At 33.6% G+C, this 20704-nt stretch overlaps 2 protein-coding genes and 1 long non-coding RNA gene across 7 annotated transcripts; all 3 read right to left on the bottom strand.

Annotated features, from left to right (window-relative positions):
* Positions 1–1849: 1849 nt before the first annotated feature.
* Positions 1850–6952, bottom strand: LOC105976082 (uncharacterized). Of its 4 annotated transcripts, none has more exons than XM_088823001.1 (9): positions 6491–6952; positions 4178–5220; positions 3825–3905; positions 3507–3587; positions 3191–3361; positions 2990–3073; positions 2847–2912; positions 2491–2754; positions 1850–2395 (listed from the first exon to the last, which is right to left on the bottom strand). In XM_088823001.1, exons 2-9 carry the CDS (start codon positions 5196–5198, stop codon positions 2175–2177), a joined length of 1989 nt encoding a protein of 662 aa, XP_088679127.1. In that variant the 5' UTR covers positions 5199–5220; positions 6491–6952; the 3' UTR covers positions 1850–2174. The 4 variants fall into 4 exon arrangements, with proteins under 4 accessions (XP_088679127.1, XP_012856826.1, XP_088679125.1 ...); XM_013001372.2 differs by lacking the exon at positions 6491–6952 and adding an exon at positions 6134–6434; XM_088822999.1 differs by lacking the exon at positions 6491–6952 and adding an exon at positions 6229–6434.
* A 1068-nt stretch (positions 6953–8020) lies between these two features.
* LOC105976019 (phosphatidylinositol-glycan biosynthesis class F-like protein) lies at positions 8021–12203 on the bottom strand. 2 transcript variants are annotated; one of them, XM_013001298.2, is made up of 9 exons: positions 12007–12203; positions 11165–11434; positions 11014–11079; positions 10842–10884; positions 10012–10066; positions 9129–9177; positions 8958–9025; positions 8763–8871; positions 8021–8484 (listed from the first exon to the last, which is right to left on the bottom strand). In XM_013001298.2, the coding sequence occupies exons 2-9, from the start codon at positions 11354–11356 to the stop codon at positions 8371–8373; spliced, it is 696 nt and encodes a 231-aa protein (XP_012856752.2). In that variant the 5' UTR covers positions 11357–11434; positions 12007–12203; the 3' UTR covers positions 8021–8370. The 2 variants fall into 2 exon arrangements, with proteins under 2 accessions (XP_012856752.2, XP_012856753.2); XM_013001299.2 differs by having other exon boundaries at positions 11919–12035.
* A 4135-nt stretch (positions 12204–16338) lies between these two features.
* Positions 16339–18047, bottom strand: LOC105975625 (uncharacterized). The gene is made up of 2 exons (XR_016033656.1): positions 17867–18047; positions 16339–17763 (listed from the first exon to the last, which is right to left on the bottom strand). It is a non-coding gene; the product is annotated as an uncharacterized LOC105975625 (long non-coding RNA).
* Between the last annotated feature and the right edge of the window lie 2657 nt (positions 18048–20704).

Below are 20704 nucleotides of genomic sequence, written 5' to 3'. Positions count from 1 at the left end.
GAGATGACCGAGTCGGATGTAGCCATGTAGGTTGGTTGGATTCAGATGGTGTTAAGTTTAAGGTAAATAGCACTTAACCCTTTGTGGTTACAAGTTTTGGCAGATGACTCTCTTATACTTTTAATATCAGTAAATAATCCCCTCGTGGTTGATGCGGTAGTTTCTGTTAGTTTTTCCGTTACACTTAACTGCTAGTGTCAAACGTCAAAGTACTTTTTTTTTGTAGATGACCTCACTGTGCTTTCATTTCCCCTTTTATGTTTGCAGATGATCCCCTTGAAGTTTGACACACACAATTACATTTGACCGAATGGTGGAGCTTTGGGTCACTCCTTATTCGTCCATTTCACATAGCGGATGGTCAAGGCCGGTTCTGAGGGGAGGCGAAGTAGGCGGTCGCCTAGGGCTCCGGATTTTTGTAAAAATTTAGGGCCCCCAATTTTTTTTATACCGTTTATATATTAGTATTTATTTTAAAAAAAATATATATTATATATATAATTATTGCGAACTGTAATTCATGAATATATATTGATCAACGATTTTTACTTATTTCTATAATACCTTCAATCATAGACCCCCAATTATAAAATTTATAGTGCATTAGCTATTTATTTTTATATATTTACACTTGTTTTAGTGCTACTTAATGAAAATTATCCTTAAAAAAAATTCGGGGGCACTGCCCACAAACCCCCATAAATTTATAGCCTTGTCTCTAGCTATATACCTTACAAAAACGAGTTCACATAGATTTTATCATCCTTTTTTAAAAGAAATTGAGTTTTAACGTAGATTGTAGAAGAGCCCCATTTTTCAACCTTCTTCAAATTTCGCCTAGGGCCCCCAAAATCTCATGAACGTGCCTGCGGATGGTTGATTGAGCTGGAGAAATCTTGTGGTGGTGAGCCGTTGTTGGTTAAAAAACTTGACAAGGAGACGGATTCTTACAAAGGATTTGATTTCAAAGTTTATCGGGTGGATGTAGATCAAATGAAGTGCATTGAGATACTCAATATAGGCAATCGGACAATTTTTGTCAGTGAAGATGGTGCTGGATTTTGTTGTCGTTCTTTTGCAGGAATAAAACCAAATTCCATTTACTATACAAATGAAGACGATGAGAATCTCTCTGTCTTTGATATGGAAGTCTTTGATTTGGAAGATAGAAGCACAAGCTTGACGATGTAGTCGGACTATGGAGTTGAAGACGACGAAGACCACGAGTCGATCAGAAAGTCTTGCGTTCAACACAATATCTTTAAATAGTTTCGCTCGTTTACATCATTTCGTTTTAGTTCAAGAAATATTAGTTGATAATTTGTCTATCTAATGAAAAATTGCTATTTTGAAAATATATATGCTTATTGAGGAAGACTAATAATGACACACATACTCATATATATGTGTCATGTAACTTATTCTCCGAAGCCGATTCTCAGAAGCCGAAAAAATATGCAAGGGTTTGATAAATGCTTCGATATAGACAATGATGCTTTGTCGTGTTAGAATTTATAATGCTGTACTCTGCAATTCGTTTTAAGTTGGTGTTTCATTTCTTTTCGCTAGGTCTTTTGCCATTTAATATTCGGAGAAGAAAAAAAAAATCGAGAAAGCGCAGCTTTTTCGCATATTTTATGGCAGTTTACGCGACTTTTTTTCTAACCTAAAAACAAATAGTGTTCATTTATTGAATTAATCACGCCATATCTTTAAACCAAACAGCATCTTAACTAAACTCAACCGGAAACATAATTTTAGCACCGATAACATTCTTCCGACCACCGGAAAAAAAAAAAAACGAGGCAATGAAAGCTATACAACTAGACAAGTAGACGACACCAAACAATTCGAAGTCGAAAATATCATTGCCGATTATGAAAGGTAATACAGTTTGGAGCAACTACAAAAACGAAAAAAAACCTCTATTTAAGCTCTCATGAGTAGGGCTTTAAGAAATTAATTCTAGACAAAATAAGAACACTAACCACCGTTACGGTACTAGGGAACCCCTATCTATGTGCAGTTCCTTGAACTATACTATAGCTCCACCAAAAACCCAAAAAAGTTTCGATTTTTTTCTTAATTACCCTCGAGCGGCCAAAAATATGTATTCTCAAAAGATATGAGCAATATGTAATTTGTTAAGCCAGAAAGAAAAAAAACGACGGAAATTATGTTTCACCGATGGCACAAGGAATGCAAGGAGGACACTTTGACTGGTCTTTGGGAGTAATCTTTTGCAAGCAATGGTCGTGAAATGTATGGCCGCACGGTAAAACAGCAGCACCTGGTGGAATAGTCGGCTGAAAAACGGGACCTTCCGCTGTGAAAGAAAGATCCCTCTTGCATAACAGACACTTCTCTCCGATTGGCTCAGGTGTCGCTTCACAACCTATAACAGCGTATATAAATTAAAATTTTCATATTACGATAAATAAATAATTGACTAATTGTTATGCGAAAGAGACAAAAAAAGAGAAACCTAACATTTTATATGAGAAAGGGCCGGTGGAGTATAATATCTAGGTGGAATAGGAGCTAGAGTAGCTGGAGCGCCGGGTAGCGGCCTTTGGAGGAGCAAAGGAGAAGGGTGCGGAACGGGTTGAGGAAGGATTTTCCTGCGTTGACTTATATGTTGTGGGGCCAGATAATTTTCGGTTTGTTGTCTTTTCAAAGATGGACGAGGAACGTTAATAGGAGGAGAAGGCTGAGGTGGCCTTATAGCTAGGTTTGCACCTGGAATTACATGACCTGCAAAGAGGGAGAAATTTTTACAAGAAATTAATTAATTTACCAATAATTAATTTTGACGTACGTTCGAGACGAATTAATAATAGAGGTACCTTGAGAATAATCAACTCTGGGAAAATTCCTCGACAAATGAGGGGGCATAGCATTTTGATATTGACCTATATTGTTTTAAGAATTAATTAAATGGAAAACCGAATACTAAGCCCATATTATACCGTAGATTTCATGGAATTACCTAAGAGTGCGACGGGTCTAAAGGGATTAACTGGAGGAGCCATCCGCATTGGAGAAGGAGCCAAATTGATTGGAGGAGGAGGACCTAGTAAAAACATTAGTATCACAAAATAATTCAGAAGTCAGGTTATTATTTATTTATATTAAATATGTGAAATTAGTTGTGAGTAATATCTCTTATTAGCGACAGTCGAATACAAACCTCTGATGGTGGTTATGGCATTAGCAATATCATTAGGCTGAACTCCCAGCCTCCTAGGGAATGGAGCAGCAGGAGCAGCAGATTGAAAACCGTTGCTGTTTGAAATCTGAGGATATAAACTATTCCGAAGGGCATCAACAGATCCGAAATTACGAGAAGCAAGTGAATTCCCTGAGAAAAATGGAAACCGTGAAAAAAGTCAATATGAGCACGCGACACGTATTTACATTCCAGAATACATTTTTAGGTAAACTAATAGGGGGATAAAATTTTTGAAATACTGATGAACATAATTGAAAGTATTACGTAAGCTTACCCATTGGTTGAACGGTTGATGGGGAAGAACCATAGTTAGCATATCCCGTTGAGGTACTTTCTGCTCGCGAAGGTAGATTTCCTAAATAAAGAGCAAAATAACACATTTCAAAAAAAAGAAGCCAGTCGTTATTTATGAATACTAACTATAGGGTTCTCTCACGAGTTAAACGTACATTAATAGTTCATACTAGTCACATAAATATCCTATGCCATTCTCTCTCTTAAAATATTCTCTCCATTCTCTCTCTCTCTTAGAATTTTGAATTCATCAGAACAGAAGTACTTATACGGACAAGATTTAATATAGACCCCTTACCCGCTGGTTGCGCATTCACTGGGACACGAAAAACAGGGCTACTCTGAACTCTTCTACCATCTCCATGTGTAACTAAGTTTCCTGTAAGAAAAAAAAAATCAAAAACCAAACTTTTAGAGAAGAACAAATGATTTGTAGGAATCGGCTACAGTTTCATCGTTCATACATTTGCATCAGAAAAAAAAAATATGCTCAGTTCTCCACCCTAGACAAACATAAAGGGATGCTACATCAGTTTCGTAAAATCTTAATTTACTCTTTTCTAGATAATGACTGAAACTATATCCTACAATATCAAAGTAAAAATTAAATGGCACACAACGATATCGAAAGAAATGACTTGTATGATTCACCTAGTTGTGTGTGGTTGATGGAGCTTCCTCTCTGCATGTCAGAAAGGTAATTTCTGGAAGATTCCGACGGCACGTTAATCGGTCTTTGTCTAAGGTGGTCCTGTATCCCTGTTACAGGCTGGCCTGCAAAATGCGCGGAATTCCTCGTTTCTGGCACTAACCATGCTGGCAGGTTGGCATATTGAGGCCGAGATATTAAATTGCTTCGATAAGGCAATGATGATGGAGCTGAAGAACCAATTACAGAAGAAGCATCGCGTCTCGCCGTAAAATTAGATACTGTATTAGACTGCATATTCTGCAAACGAGGCACTGCCACTGAACTTAGCCTGGAAGTGGTGCCTTCACCACTCAGATTATTTAATAATCCACCACCACTAGTTTGAACCCTCGCTTCGCTACCCGTCAATTGAGTAATACTTAAAGGGTTATCGAGATTTCGTCCAATAAGAGAACTGTTGTCTGCATCCTCCAATTTACTAGCAATTTCTCGAGTGCTGAACTTACTATTGGACCTGACCTCTGTACTGCCTCCGATTCCAAGAGTAAGAAAACTCCCATCAACTTTTTGCGGAAATCTAAACGGAGGAGGGGCAACGTTGGTATTGTTTTTATTTCCCGCACCACCAAAATTATCCACAAGAGGCAATGCAGAAAAATTTCCACTCATCTGTGGCATACTAATTCCACTATTTCTAGCTTCAGCTCCATGTGCCTTTATTGGATAACCTGTTGCAGTCGCAAAGGAAGGTGACTTGTCGTTTTCGACATTGATCGAATTTGGATTAGTCTCGGAATTTGTCGAGCAATTGGAATTCGTATAACCACGCAATATATTGTTTTCATTATTGCTCACGGGAAAATGAGGATAATTCAGCGAAAACGGAAAAGACATATCTGCTCCAGTATTGGAATCGTGACTCCGCCCACTGTCATCAGCTCCACTCGGTTTGGTAGTGAGAGAATGTCTTTCTTGCCCTTCCTCCACATCAGTCAAGGCAGGTGGATTGCCACATCCCATTTATTTGCTCTTTTCTTCTTATCTGGATAGAATATTCAACAAGGTTATATTCATCGTGCAATTGAAAACGAGGATACTAATGCAAGATGGTAGAGATATGCAAAGCAGCAATGAACTCGATTAGTTCAAATGCAATGTTTTATGTCAACTTTCAGACTGATGAAGTTTCACAAACAATTCTCACAAAGACAAATATAGCTTCAATTATGCAAAATCACGGACAACTGTGTATGAGAAACAAATCATCCGAAAAGTATCGGGAAAATGCGACAAAGACTAAATGATTGGATTTGAAATTTCGAATCATTATTTCACAAAATCCATGAATTTACGTATCCCTGCATTCGAATGTTTCTTCATCCTCTAAACATGGACATCTGATAATAGACGGAAAATCATCGTTTCAGCTTCGAGATAAAAAGTACGAAACAAGATCTGCCCTTTCATAACCATAACGTGTTAAAAAACGGCATACCTTCACTTATGGAAATAGCTATACAAGAATGGGAAAAATCAGAAAATTAACATCAACGATGAAATGATAAGGAGAAGTCCAACATAGGAAAATGAAGAACAAAAAGAAGATGAAACAAACATGTAAGATTCAGACACACCCTAAACAAGTTCGACATAGCACAGAAGTCCGGAAAAAAACAAATTCTGGTAACACAGGAGTACCAGATTTCCAGAATTCTCTCAAACCCCCATTTGAGCAAAAACCCAAAGGAAAATCAAATCAAATCAACATTTATGCAACTTCAAGCGTTTCATGATTTTTTTTATTAATCAAAATTACAGGGAAAATTAAAAAAAAAACAAATAAATAAATAAACCCCAATTAAAAAAAGGCTCCAGCCATTGAAGAAATTTTGGTAACTAACAAAGCGATTCATACACAAACATCAATCAACGCCAATCATCAGAGTAATCCATACCCCAAGTATTTTCAATTTTCTACACAGATAAACAAAAATCGATACGGTCGTGTTCGGGCATAATTAATGGGGGTTTTGTTTCACAGTTTCATTACCAGCGGCTACGAAAAATTGAGATGCGTGTATTGATTTTTGATCGGCGAAAAAAAGAAGGAAAAAAAAAAAAAAGAGAGAGAACACTTCAAAGGAGTGATGACATACAAGAGTGATGAGCGAGTGAGTGTTTAGAGAGAGAAACAAAACATTTTAGAGAGAGAAAAAAACACAGAGAGAGAAGGGGGTTTTATTTTTTGGCGCTTTTAGGGCTATGAGGAGGGGAGAGAGAGGGATTTAAAGGGTTCGGTCGGTGGGGCCCACCTTTGGAGGATTGACACGTGGCGAGAAGAGAGCCCGTTTGGTGCTTCAGCTTTTGGCTGACGTGGCTCTGCGCTAAAACGTCCGGCTGTGAGATCTCACTCTCTGACAGTCCAATGGGAGATGATTTTATTAAACCCCGTCTTGGCGTTTTGACATCTACGAAGTGGTGGTGAAATGAAATCAACTTGGGAGGAGATGAATGAATGAGTTGGTGTGGTGAAGGGGTCAAATTTATAGTGGTTTAAAGTTTTCAAAAAAAATTATATTTTTGTGATTTTTCAGGATTGCTTGTATTATAAATGAGATTTAAATAAAATGGTAAAGAGAAATCATTGGGAGATATGAAATCTTATTTTGGGATATTTTAAAATGCAAATTATAATAATGAGTCTGCGTCTGTGCGGAGCTGTAAAGGGGTGGCGTCAGCGGACTATAATAAAAGTTATGAGCCTAAAGCAGGCTAAAATATCTCATTCTCGATTTTGAATTTTGTAGACGTTGGACGTCATTAAATTGGCGTTAGGTGGACTTTATTACTGTGGGATTGGGTGAACGAGGAGCGCGTGGTGAATAGCAAATTGGATAGACACGAATCTTAATATTACGTGAATTGTAAAAATTACGTAAATATTACACTTTATACGTTACTAGTGACTATATATAATTTTATTATTATTTTTTAATGATATTAATTTTGTAGTATGCAATGATTGTTATGCGCGCGTGTATCATTGATGGTTACCTACCGCTAATAAATGTAATACGAGTGCAAATGAGTTGAGCCGCTTACGAGTCTCGTGACCCGGCTTGGTAAAACTCAAACTCCGGTTTGAGTTTTTTAAACTCTAGCTCATTTTAATGTTTTTCAAGTCAAAACATTTTTTTTTTTTTATTTAATGATATTATTTGTCGCGCATATATCATTAATTAATACGTATTTTTAATAACGAAGTACGAGTGAAAATGAGTTGATCTTAGCTAGCTCGATAAAAGTTCAAACTCGAGTATAAATTTTCCATGCTCCCACTCCTTTTCAAAAGTTTTTCGAAATCCAACTTATATTTTTATAAACATAACTAATATATAATAATTAAAATTTGAGCTCGAACTCAAGTTCATTTTCGAATTTTGAAGTTTAGCGTACTTACAAGGTGGCCGAATAGAGCTTGGGTTGTGTTTCATCACACGAGCATGAGTGCATGACTAATAAGATTCGATGATTGCCGCCAAAAAAAATAATAATAAATAAATAAATGATGACACAATAGCATATGAAAAGGTTTATTTATTAAGGACTCGTTTGGTTGTCAAGATAAGATTAAATAATTTAAAGAAAATCCAATTATTTTATCGGACCCTTGCACGTCCAACAAAAAAGCTTCTTAAAAGACAAGATAATGCAGGATTAGCCATGATAACATAATATTGGCAGGTCGACCCGGCAAGTTATTGGTGATACAAGACATCAAATGAAGTCCAATTATTTAAATAATCATGGCTAATCTCCCAAACCAAACGAGGCATAAGAAATAAGCGGCGGTCATAAACCATAAGCTAGAAAACTAAAATACTAGCCAGATTTCACTAAAGAAGCATTTTTGAACAAACACAATATTTCAAATCCCAAGGAAAAATAATACGAAAAACTTCACCCATCACCTCAAAAACTAGAACTACGTGCCGTAAAATATGAAGCTAGTCTTGACAATGAGGGAAAGCCTAAGAAAACATGCTAGGCGAACATTCTCAATTTGCTAAATTTATATTGTGCAAGAATCACGTATGGCGGAAGAAGAGCTTAAAGATAACGTGTGAGATTTCGTCGAAGAAATATGAATCAACGTCACTTTGTACCACGATGTTGGCGAATTGTTCCCGTATTAGTCTCCCTTCTCGTGCTTTCGTCGATTGTGAAAGATAGCAAGTCCAGATGATAATACCATTCCGACCAAGTATCCAAGAATTGCTCCATAGGTCACACAAATTGGCCACTCCTGCATAAAATGCAATTTTTTTTTAATGCGTAAAAGGGAAAAAAAAAAAAAAAAAAAAAAAGGATTCAAATTTCGAACAAGAATACCATATTGCATTCATTAACATTGAATTGAGTTAACTGGTAAGATGATTTTTTTTACAAACCATGATGACCATCTTAAACAATCTAATGGTAGTCTTAACAAAGAGCACTAAAAGAAACGAAAGAAAAAAAAAAGAAATGGAAAAAAAAAAGAAAAATAAAAAAAAGAGTAAATTAGATGGCAAAGTTCCGTACCTGCCATTGTCTTTCCCAGTCAAGAGGCATAGGCCAAGCACCAAACCAAGCTCCGATAACAGCTCCATACGCAGGTAAACAGATCATAAAATCTGTACATCCAATTGGCCTGCAAGTCGAAATCGTGAAATGCAGAATCCACAAAAGTCGCACCTTTGGATAACAAAGAATCCTAAGGGGTTATATTCACATTACTTTGTGTGAGCAAATACTCGATGCCAGTCAGCCCAAGATGAGCCAAAAACACAAGCTGCAGGGGTGAACTGCAAGAAAAGCAAATATCAAGGGGTTAATCGAAAAATTTCCGCAAGAATCACACTCCATTAGAAATAGGGTGATTGTAATTTGTAAAGGGATAATATATACCGTAAAGACAGACATCAGAAGAGACCAGTGAATTGTCTTTGTGAAGTGCCTGTATCAAACGAAGAAGGATGAGAATCAGCAACTATTGTTCATTGTATATAAGATTAGGGTAAAGCTATTTACAGTTCATAAGTTTACTCTAAACACTACTAAAGTATAAAAAATTCTATGCACAGAACCATAGAGTCCTAACGTAACCTTCGTAATTCATTGAACAAAATTGTAAATAACTACATACAGGATCATAAGCCTCTAACAAGATTCTAAAATTGCATCCTCTGCTTCATCATTACCCCCTTTGACCAGAGGAATCGACGGAAGATCATTCACCAACGACCATTGGCGGAATTTCTGAAGCTATTACTCTGTCAAACTCTATTTACCCCGGACAAAATTCACACAATCCTAAAATCCACCCAACTTTTCTGGGGAAGATGACCGCGAAATATAGCAATTTTATTTTCAATTATTTCGGTCCATACAGTCTGAAAATGAAACTAATTTTTTGGCTGCCATTCAAATTGCGTCATACAAAACAGGAACTTAAAGTCAAGTTGTAACCATCCTAATCCTAGGCAAACCATAGCTGCCGTCGTCTAATTTTAGGTACTCCATTAAAAAGGCAAAAGTGAGGGTTAAGGATTAAAGTAGCATGAGGTTCACATGGACACTATAACAAGTTTTGAGTAAAATAGAGTAGCTTAAATAGCCAAAATTTGAAAAAATAGATAAAGCAACGAGCACAAAACCGGAAACGGGAGACCTCAAGGTAATTGCTGATTATAGAATATAATAGATCAGAACAATCTCTATGCAAGCGCAACGTAGGTTCAGTTCTTAAATTCATGATGACAAATTTGAAGTGTAAATCAGTGTCACATACTGAATTCCAACAGGTGCGCCCAATACAATTGCTCCGAATGCATTCACTAAAGCACCTGCAAATACAAACATAACATAAATCTTAGGATCGATATTAGTGAGAGCAATAATGTACCAAGTTTACAAGAAAAACGGAAAAACTTATAATTTATGTGCTGTTACTTAATCCTGTCTCAAATTTCCTAGAACATAATATACACTTAAAGAAGAACCTTTTGCAGCTTCTCACTCAATCACGCATCGTAACAATCCTATGACCAGGCCCGATTTCACATTTTATACCTTCAGCGATAGGCCTGGTCGTTTAGGATGTTAAAAAAGGCATGCTTAAATGTCAATTTAAGCATAAAACCGTTCTGCGTTAGCTGGTAAATGCTGATTACTGAGCTAATTCATACTTGCAAAATAAAATGATCCAAGTACTTCAAGAGCTATCGTGTCATTCCTAGCACAGTGAAACGTGATGAATCTTTGTTTTCTGAAAGGCCACAAAAACCATAGGAACCAAAAAAACGTTTCGGTAAAACAACATTTGAGATCTAAAGAAGGCAATTATGAAAATGCATTTCATTTTTCACTCGCATTTTTTTTTTTTGATAAATTCCATTATTACACTCATAAAATGCCACAAAATACAAAATATGCAGTTATCATTCTACAACGGAGAACATCATCTACTCATGCCATACAATGAAACATCTCAAGCCATAAACGTAAAGTGTCTTCTTGTCATGAAGTATAAAAAAAAAAAAAAAAAATAAATAAATAAATAAATAAAATAAAATAAAATGAAGGAAAAGAAACCTTTAACTTGACATTTATAGCACTAACCAGCAGGGAGACCTAGAATCCCTCTCGCTATGGCTTTAACATACTGAAAGAAGGAGGAAAAAAAAAGGAAAAAAAGAGAGCAGAAAATGAGATTAACGAGACAATTGATCTGGACTGCATCGAAACAGACTACAGAAGAAATTTACAGTAGCAATAAAAGAAATTGTATTACAGAGCACTGATCTGGATTGCGCCGAAACAGACTATAGATTGGGATCACAACTGAAGCCTCGACAGCCTGAGCAAGAAAAACACAAAAGTGCACATATTATTACTGCATAAATTTAGGAGAATTGATGTATGAAAAGTGGAGATTTACCTACCCATACTATAAGGAGGGTTCGGGCTGGATTTTGGATGAGAGTGAGCGAATAAAAATGCAATGTGACCCAGAAAGCCGAGGCTAACCCTAGCCCACATGTGAGATGCAACAGCAGCAACTTCAGCGGAGATGCAAATGAAACAGCTGAATTTGCAATTTCAGGATCTTTTGTTTGCTGCAACGGCTGTTGCATAGCTTTTAAGTTCTGGAATAGAGTAATCTGCTTCAGCAACTTTTGATTGTGTAGACAAATACTCAAGCGAGCGATTACCTGAAACCCAAAAATTTAAACGTGGTTCTCAAATCTCGACAGGGGAAATAAACGTGATTTATGGTAGAGTGGTTCGTCTCAAAGATATATATATATATATATATATATATATATATATATATATATATATATATATATATATATATATATAGCAAAATCATTATCCTACAGAAACTGGAAATTATCATAAGCACAAGCATTAATAAATTTGAATCCCAAGCCTCTCATATGAAACTCTTGCCCGATTTTTTTGCAGCTTATTGATGCCAAACAAGGCTCAGTCCAATTCGCAGCCAATGATAAAATTGGCACAACACACACACAGACACACACATATATAGGGAGATGTCAATTTTCAAATCAAAGTAGATGAGTAAAAAACCAGCAGCGAATGCAGAAAAGGTGGAAAGAGAAACAGAAAACCCAAACAAAACCCTAGATCAATCAATCCCCAAGTACATCACAAAAAAAATAAGAATCTTACCGAAGTAATAAAAAAAAAAACTGAATTCTATGTTTACGTGTGCGCAAGAGAGATAGAGAGAGAGTCTATTTGTTAGTCGGAGAGATACCTGTATCAAGCTTCTGCTCTGCAATCGTCGGAGAAGGAGAACCGGAGAAATACAGAGGATGCGACTGAATAAGTCCAAATTGGAATTAGAAGTGACCCGGCCGGCCCAGACACCGGTCTGGTTAAAATATCAAAAAAATCGAACCAAATTTTGAAAATCGAGCAACTGAGAATTGAGGGTACATTAAACTAAAGGATAAATAGCACTTAACTCCCTGTTATTTGGGTTTTGTGCACATGACTCTTATACCCCTCTAGTTTGAATTTTGTGCACATGACCCCCTTTGTACTTTTAATGTAAGCATATAATCCCCCTATGGTATTCTTTTTTTCGACCGACCCCCTCTGGACTATGGTTTCCACTTGGTAAATAATGTCTTAATTCCACTTTGCCCCTTGAAATATAGTATTTTTGCATTTGGTACCCTCAAAAAATATTAATAGCACTTTACACCCTCGAAACACAAAAATCATTAAAAACCATTTAAAATCATTATTTTTTTGCACTTTTCACACTCGAAATTATCTTGAAGGTAGAAGAAAACAACCATTTAATTTGTTATTTTAAACCGTGGAAATATAAAAACCAAGAAAAAATGAGATTTGTCTCATTAAGTTTTAAATTATTCAGTTCAGGGTGCAATGTGAGTGATTTATTGTGTTTTGATGGTGTGAAGTGCTATAAATTTTTTTCAGGGTGCAAAGTGTCAAAATGATACATTTTAAGGGTGCAATGTGGGATTAAGCCATAAATAATCATGCTCATTAAGAAGAAATTTTTTTTGAATATACCTGGTGGTTATATGTTTATATTAAAATATAAGGGAGTCGTGTGTTATATTGAAAGTACAAGGGAGTCACGTGCACAAAGTTCAAACCACAGGGAGGTATAGTTGAAATGCAGGATTTTGTCACTTTACACCTTTAAAAATATTAATATCATTTTAGACCCCATATACAACATTGTTTACACAATACACCCAAACTATTATTCTTAAGAGTAATTTTATGTTTTTCATGGTGCAAAATACTAAATTGAGGAGGTTTTTGCTCTCAACCTTTTCAACTTAAATATGAAGCTATAAGTGTTGTTCGTAAAATTGGAATTCTCTGCATTGATTTTATTGATATAAAATTGATTCTTATATGAACTTTTTTTTTTTTAATTATATGTACAAAAATTAAAAAGAAAATATAGTTCTTATACTATTTGTTTTACACAACTTATGCTTCTATAAAAAAAAATCAAAATTAATCAAAAGTTTAATTTATCTTTTGGCGATCCTAGAGAGGCCCATACAAATTAGCATTTCAAATTTATTAGTTTAAATTACAAGCTCTCCTTGAGGTATGGTCAAATTACGAAAAAACTCCATTTTATTTGGACAATTACATCTACCCCTCAAATATGAATCTTTTTACACCTCCAACCTTATGGTGTCAAATTCAACATAATTATCTAGATTTTGTAGAATGTGCTCTAGTTTGTACTCATTTTGTGTAAAAATACAGTTTCTGATGCACCCTTATGGAGCTCGAATGGAATAAAATGGGTACAAAAATGATAATATTACATATAATATAGAAGATTCCACTAAATTTAATACCGCAAAGGTGGACGTGTAAAAAGATTTACAGTTGAGGGGTGGTTGTAATTACCCAAACAAGAGGAGAATTTTCGTATTTTCACCATACTTCGGGGGTGGTTGTAATTTACCCAATTTATTAAATAAATAAATAAAAACGGAAAAAAAAAATAACAATCGTTCACAAGCATAACTCCTATAATATCCTGATAAAGTGATAATAAACCTACTACACATATATATTTAATTTAATCCTCTGATTAATCTTAAATTAATCAAATATTCGTGGATTATACACCGGAGTTCTCGAAATTAATAACACTTCCTTTAGAGGAATGATCAAACCTCACATTCTAACACTACACACAATCCTTACCTATATATGCTATATCAAATTAAACTAAACGTTCGTGCAAGACGATTTTCGATCGCTCTTTCGACGTGTGTATATATATATATATATATATATATATATATATATATATATATATTTATACATATCAACTATAAGCGACTAATGGACGTGATCCCGGAGAGGGCTTGGGGGGTGGAGGCGCTGGGGCTTTCGTTTTGCCAAGATCGGGCGACGATATTACGATAATACCCTTATCGCATAAATTAATAATATTATCGGCCGAATTGATGTTGGTTAATCTTGTAAGCCATTTGCAGACGAACTCCTTCACTGAATAAACTGAATTTGTAGAAGAAGAAGAATCCATTGTTGGTGCATAATCTGCACAATTATCATGAAGAATAGAATTAGTCAATTAATTATACATATATATATATAAAAAAATTAAATATCATAATACATGCAAATGCAATAATTATTACCTGGAAGAATTCTTGCATGAATTCCAGATGCAAACACCACAAGTACTGTTAGAACTACAAGCATCATCATGTTAGGGTTCATATTAAACTGAATATAATAATTATAAATGTGATAATTAAACTAATTAATGAATTGAAGAAACTAAAAGCTTATCCTCCACTTATATATATATAGGCAATATGATATACATACAGGGTTGATTTGGTCATGTTATAATATTTTGGTCAGATTTCAGCATGAGGAATTGGTCAACTATAGTCAACGTACAGTGTGAACACGCACACAATTCACATTTTTTTACCACAATACTATTGGGATGTATAATATAATAATATTATATTAATTATATAGGAAACCAATAACGACAAATTTTCTCAAAACGTCAAATATTCTTGGTCCAAAAAGAATAAAGAAAAAAGAAGGATTCAATAATTGTACTCTGTCACTCCATATAATAAAACTAGTGGGTTTCAAGTCAGCATTATTGGATCAACGGGGGCCATGACCCCCAACCAATCTTAAATTTCTATTTAAAAAGAAACAAATTATGTAAAAAAAAAAAAAATTTAAATTCTTGCTCTGTTATTGCCCTTGACGACAACAAAAAATTAATTTAAAAACAAAAAGTCGGTCTCATTGAAATTCAACGCGGCAGCCAAAGAGTGGCATGCAAATTCTTGATTTAAAAAATTCAACCCAATAAAAAATTAATCAACTATTTGATTATTAATATATAAAAAAATGTTAGATGCCCTCGTGGTTGAGACAAATATTCTTTGCATGTAGTAAATGATAAATCATATAATAGTGAGGCCTTGTTTTGAACTTCTTTCTTAGATTAACTTCAGCTATTACATATATGGTGACTCAGTAGTTATATATTTTCTGTTAAATTTTTGTTTTATTATTTCAGCATTTTAGTAATTTAATAGAACATGCTAGAACTAGTCTTAAAATATATCGCTCTTCTGCTACACCGTACCGGAGGTTGTTACGAAGGCGGCAACTCATGTCGAAATAAATCGATAGATGGTTCAGTTGTACTGTCTTGTTGTTTCTGGTTGAAGTCGATCGACACCGCCTTCAATTTCACCTCTCACTTTTAATTTCTTAACATGGTAAGAATTTTGGGTGTAGTTTCGTCGTCTATACCTCGACTAAAGATTGATATTAATTATTGCTGATTTAAGAGCTTCCGTTCGAGAAATGAGCTCTATATATAATAGAACTATATCATATTCAACTTCATCCTCTTTATCAGTTTCCCTGATGCTCCCGATTATTTATTTGTGGGTCAATATCTATGAAGTTAGGTAATTTTAATTTCTTCGAGATAGTTAAAGACATATTTTGCATGCATTAATTGTGTTAGGCGATAATTCAACTTTGATTAGATTTTGGTGTTCTTGGATGCTTTCACCGTCTAACATGCATTATCATTTGACCGAAGTTTAGAATGACAAAAATACATTGCAATTGTATTTGCATACTCTCTCTGTCTCTCTCTCTCTCTCTATCTCTATATATATATATATATATATATATATATATATATAGAGAGAGAGAGAGAGAGAGAGAGCTAATTAAATAGTATCGATAATTTGATATTCCACTAAATCAAAAATTTTGTTGATCCCAGTTATATTAATTTATAGAGGTTTCGAGAAAAACATAATCGGATAATATTGGAATTTGCATATTTCATAATGCAAACTATTGTTTCAAAATCGGCAAGTTCCGGATCGAAATTGATAAAACTTGGAAGAAGGTGCATACATAATATAATATATTATTTATAACTATATCAATTTTGTCTCATAATAAAACGTTAATTAAAACGTGATATAATAATTTCTAGATCAACCCTCACTAGGAGAGTTGATAGGTACCTAGCCTTTACCAATAGGGTAATGTCTAGGGTTTGAGTCTCCCCCTTCCCTACTTCCCCTTGTAATGGACTTGAATTTATTCAAAAAAAAATATTTCTAGAACTAATTGCATAGACCTCCCTGTGAAATTTTGAATAGCCAAAAACCCCTCATATTAGAAATATTAGCATAAACCTCCCTATATTATTTTTGATAAAGCACACTGACTCCTATTTCGAAATTAGCAGTTGACTTATATGAAATGACTAAACTAACCCTCATATTTTTTAATAATTTATGTTTCAATTAAATAAATAAAATGCAAATAGAAAAAAAAAAGAAAAAGAAAATTATCACCCAGGCCATCGTCTTCTTCCCGCAACCCAATTACCATCGAGCCCTCCGCCGCCGCATCACCACCACCACGTCCGCACTACAGTCGCACCATCGCCGCATCACCACCACCACGGCCACACCACCGCCACATCCCCACTTGCCTTCTCATCCCACAAAAAAATATGCCTTATGTTTGATGGGTTCTTTCATATCTCTTGTAAATCAAGATTTTGGATCGAGTTACGTTTTGTGCGTGTGTCGTACTGGGGGCCTATGTTTTTTGTGCTTGAAGTGACTTTTTCTTCCGGCAGGTTTAGATGGAGGAAGCAACTTTTGTTGTTTTTGCTTCTTTTGCAAATCGGCAGGTTATGAAGATGAATCGCTGGTTTTTGTTTGTTTTTTTTTTTATTTGGTGAGGAGCAGATCTGAAGGAGAGGGGAAGAAGATGATGAAGTTTTGAGAAATTATGAAAATTGCAATTTGGTTCTATGCAATTTGGAGAGAGGGCTAGTCTGAAATTAGTGGGGATTGGATTGAAAATTCTGAAAACTCCATTTTGAGCTTATGAAAAATATTTTGGGTAAATTTATAAATTTAAAAAATTGATTTAAAGGGTATTTAGGTCTTTCTAGTTCCAAAATACGAGGCCCAGTCGCACAAAGCGCGAGTGTATAACCCATCGAGCTCGTAGGGTCTTTTTTGGCTTTGACTATTTTTCACAGGGGGTTTTGTGCTAATATTTTTAACACGAGGGGTTTTTCAGCAATTCGAGACTACACATGGGTGGTTTTTGCAAAAAACCCTAATTTCTAACTAATTACACATATTATTCAAAATTCACGAAGCTATGTATAATTGTTGTATATATGTATTTCAACTATAAGCAACTAATGGTCGTTTTCCGGAAGCGGGGTCGGGGGCTGGAGGCGCCGGGGAATCCGTTTTCCCAAGACCAGCCGATGGTATAATTACGATATTAGCCTTATCGCATAAAATATTGATATAACCGGCCGAATCGGTTACTCTTACAAGCCAATCGCAGACAACCTCTATCACTGAATAAACTGGTTTATTCAAATGCTTATCCGCCGATGAAGACGAAGAAGAATCCATTATTGGTGCATAATAATCTGCAATTTTTTTATGAAGAATATAATATTAGTCAAAGATATTGTTGATTGATTATTACTAATTAAGATATATCATATATGCAATATTGTAATTAATTATTACCTGGCAAAATTCTTGCATGAACTCCAGCTGCAAATACCACAAGTGTTAGAACAACTATAAACATCTGCATGTTAGGGTTCATCTCTCTCAGGAGTTTTAATTAAACTTAATTATATATATAATTAATGTGATAAACCCTAATGAATTGAAGAAACTAAAAGCTTATCCTCCATTTATATATAGGCAATGATAAGAACACTATATATATATATATATATATATATATATATATATATATATATATATATATATATATATATATATATATATAAAAGGTTGATTTGGTCAAGTAATAATATTTTGGTCAGTTTCAGCATGCATGAGGAATTGGTAATTAACTATATAGTCAACAGTGTGAACAGACAAGCCCTCATTTTTTAACTTCAATATTATTAGAAAATAAATATAAATTATTATTTGATGTAATAATTATAATTATATTATATACATATAAATCCAAGAACAACTTGTCTCAAGATGTCAAATATTCATGGTCCAAAAAGAAACAAAAGGGATTTCAATAATTGTACTCTGTCACTCAATATAATAGACAACTGGGTTCCGTTTTTTATTGCAATTTATTAGCCCTTGACGACAACAAAAAAAATTTCGTTTTTAAATAGTCATTCTCATTGAAATTCAACGCGGCAGTGGACATCCAAATTTTTTGACTTAATCCAACCCAATTAGAATTGACCTAAAAACTACTGTGAATGTTTTTTAATATATATACTAGCCAACGAGGAATAGTGTAGCCAGTATCTTGTATATAAAAGAAAAAAATGCTGGTCAATCTTATTTGGTCAAATACCTAGCGACAAACTCCTATGTTCTTTTTATTACGGTATTTCTGAACAAGTTTCTGGATAACAAGCTTAAAGGTTTTCTTATTGATGATATCGATATTGATGATAGTAACGATATCGATGATAGTGAGAATATTGATGCTGGTGACAATATCGAGCGTGACATTGATACGGAGCTGGAACTGCTAACTATGATGAATGCGGTAACTATGGATATGATGCCAGAAATGGACCGATTTTATATCACCCTTCAATTCGAATTAGCAAAAGCAATGTCTCCTTGCATAATATGGATTCCAAACATTCATGATCTGGATGTGAAATACTAATTTCTAACTATAATTTTTAACAATTATCAATCTCTGATTTTTCATCAATATATCTCAAATCTTAAGAGATAGAGATAAAAATACGATTTTTTAAATCTTAATCTATATATTTGGATTATAAATCTTAATATGAAGATTTAAAAAAATCAATGTTATATAAAATATGAATAATACTACATTATTAAATTTTACAATGTTAGTATACGATATTTTCTTATTATGTATTAAACTGATTATTGTTTTCACTTTTGAAATAATATCCCGTGCATCGCACGGGGAAAAAATGCTTGTAGGGTTAAAGGCATCATATATAGTACCCGATCGGATACTAGTATGAATAATTCAAATTACCATAAAAGAAAAACATACCAATCTATATAATATATAAAAGTTGAATTGCACACCTAATTGATTGACATTTGGCAAATTCAATTGATGACATATCCTCAATTTCATCCCAGGTGGCGAATTGATTGGTGGAAATAAATCATCAAAAAACATGTCATCATTTTCCAAAATTAAAGGTAATTAAATATATTTAATTATTTTATTAATATATTTATATCCTACCATTTATAAAATACTCTAAATATATCAACTTTCTTGGAAGCTCTAAACAAAATTTATTTTTTAATTTAATTTTATAATTAATTTAATTTTATAATTAATTTAATTTGAATTTAGTTAAATTCAAGATAGTGTAGCTCAACTGGTTTCGGAGGTGGTAAGTTGGAGCAATATTCCCCTATTATAATTGCATGATTGGTGGTGTTACATAAATTTTGTATTTTAATTCGTAACCTTGGATTTATATTAAAATATATTGCAAAATAAATTATTTGATATTACACATTTTACATGAACATGACCAAAGAATACGTTTTTTTTTACGAATTTAATATTATATATTAATATTATATCTAAAAAAGAAAGAAACATGTTCGAATTTACTATATTGCGAAAATTGACACTATTTTTTTTTTTTTGACATGTGTAGAGTAATGTACTTCCAATTATTTACCATATTCAAAAGTACTACATGAATTTCATGTTATTATTTAAACAGTTAATTTTTCTTCACTGAATCCAGTGACAATAAATTTTACAATTGATTTAACTTTTTAAAATTATATAGTAATTAAAATAATAATTTTATCATGATTATACTAATAAATTGAATAACATAAGTTAAGTTTAATTAATTGATAAAAAACGAATTGATTTTATATATTTCAAAATATAACAATGTTATTCTAAATCTTTGGTATTAAATTAGTTGATTCACTTTATTTAATTCCAAACATTAGAAATATCAATTGTTTTGTTTAAAATGTATAATGATTGTATATATTATATATTGTATTCCACTAAGAAGTATTTCATTATAACTATGATAAATATTTACTTGGTATAAGTAAATATCTAGACCAACTCCAACCCAAAAGTATCAAAATGAGTTTGCAAATATTTATGTGCTATTTAATATTTTATTTTGATATTTATCTAAATGTATTAGCTCCAACCATATGTATTAAATAGTTATTAATTAAATATAATTAAATTTATTTATATTTGTAATTGCCACATATTATTTTTCAAAATGGACACTAAGGTGGTTAAATTTATAACTCATATTTGATAATTTATTATGCATGATTGCATAATGTAGTTTTACATTCTACAAGATGAAATATCAAAATACA

This window comes from Erythranthe guttata, chromosome 9, assembly GCF_056151865.1.
Source record: "Erythranthe guttata isolate IM_541 chromosome 9, IM_541, whole genome shotgun sequence".
Classification (NCBI taxonomy): Eukaryota; Viridiplantae; Streptophyta; class Magnoliopsida; order Lamiales; family Phrymaceae; genus Erythranthe; species Erythranthe guttata.
The sequence above is the reverse complement of the archived record's forward strand: the minus strand, read 5'-3'. Positions and strand labels throughout refer to the sequence as shown.

Bases quoted from the DNA above. Each gene is read 5' to 3' on its own strand.
- LOC105976082 (XM_088823001.1), bottom strand. From the start codon at position 5,198: ATGGGATGTGGCAATCCACCTGCCTTGACTGATGTGGAGGAAGGGCAA. The intron at 3,588-3,824 runs GTAAGGGGTCTA...CTCTTTATTTAG, and splicing joins AGTGAATGCGCAACCAGCGG to GAAATCTACCTTCGCGAGCA. The intron at 2,396-2,490 runs GTTAGGTTTCTC...ACGCTGTTATAG, and splicing joins GGCCCTTTCTCATATAAAAT to GTTGTGAAGCGACACCTGAG.
- LOC105976019 (XM_013001298.2), bottom strand. From the start codon at position 11,356: ATGCAACAGCCGTTGCAGCAAACAAAAGATCCTGAAATTGCAAATTCA. The intron at 9,178-10,011 runs GTATGTGACACT...CGTTTGATACAG, and splicing joins GGCGCACCTGTTGGAATTCA to GCACTTCACAAAGACAATTC. The intron at 9,026-9,128 runs GTATATATTATC...CTTTTCTTGCAG, and splicing joins TTCTGATGTCTGTCTTTACG to TTCACCCCTGCAGCTTGTGT.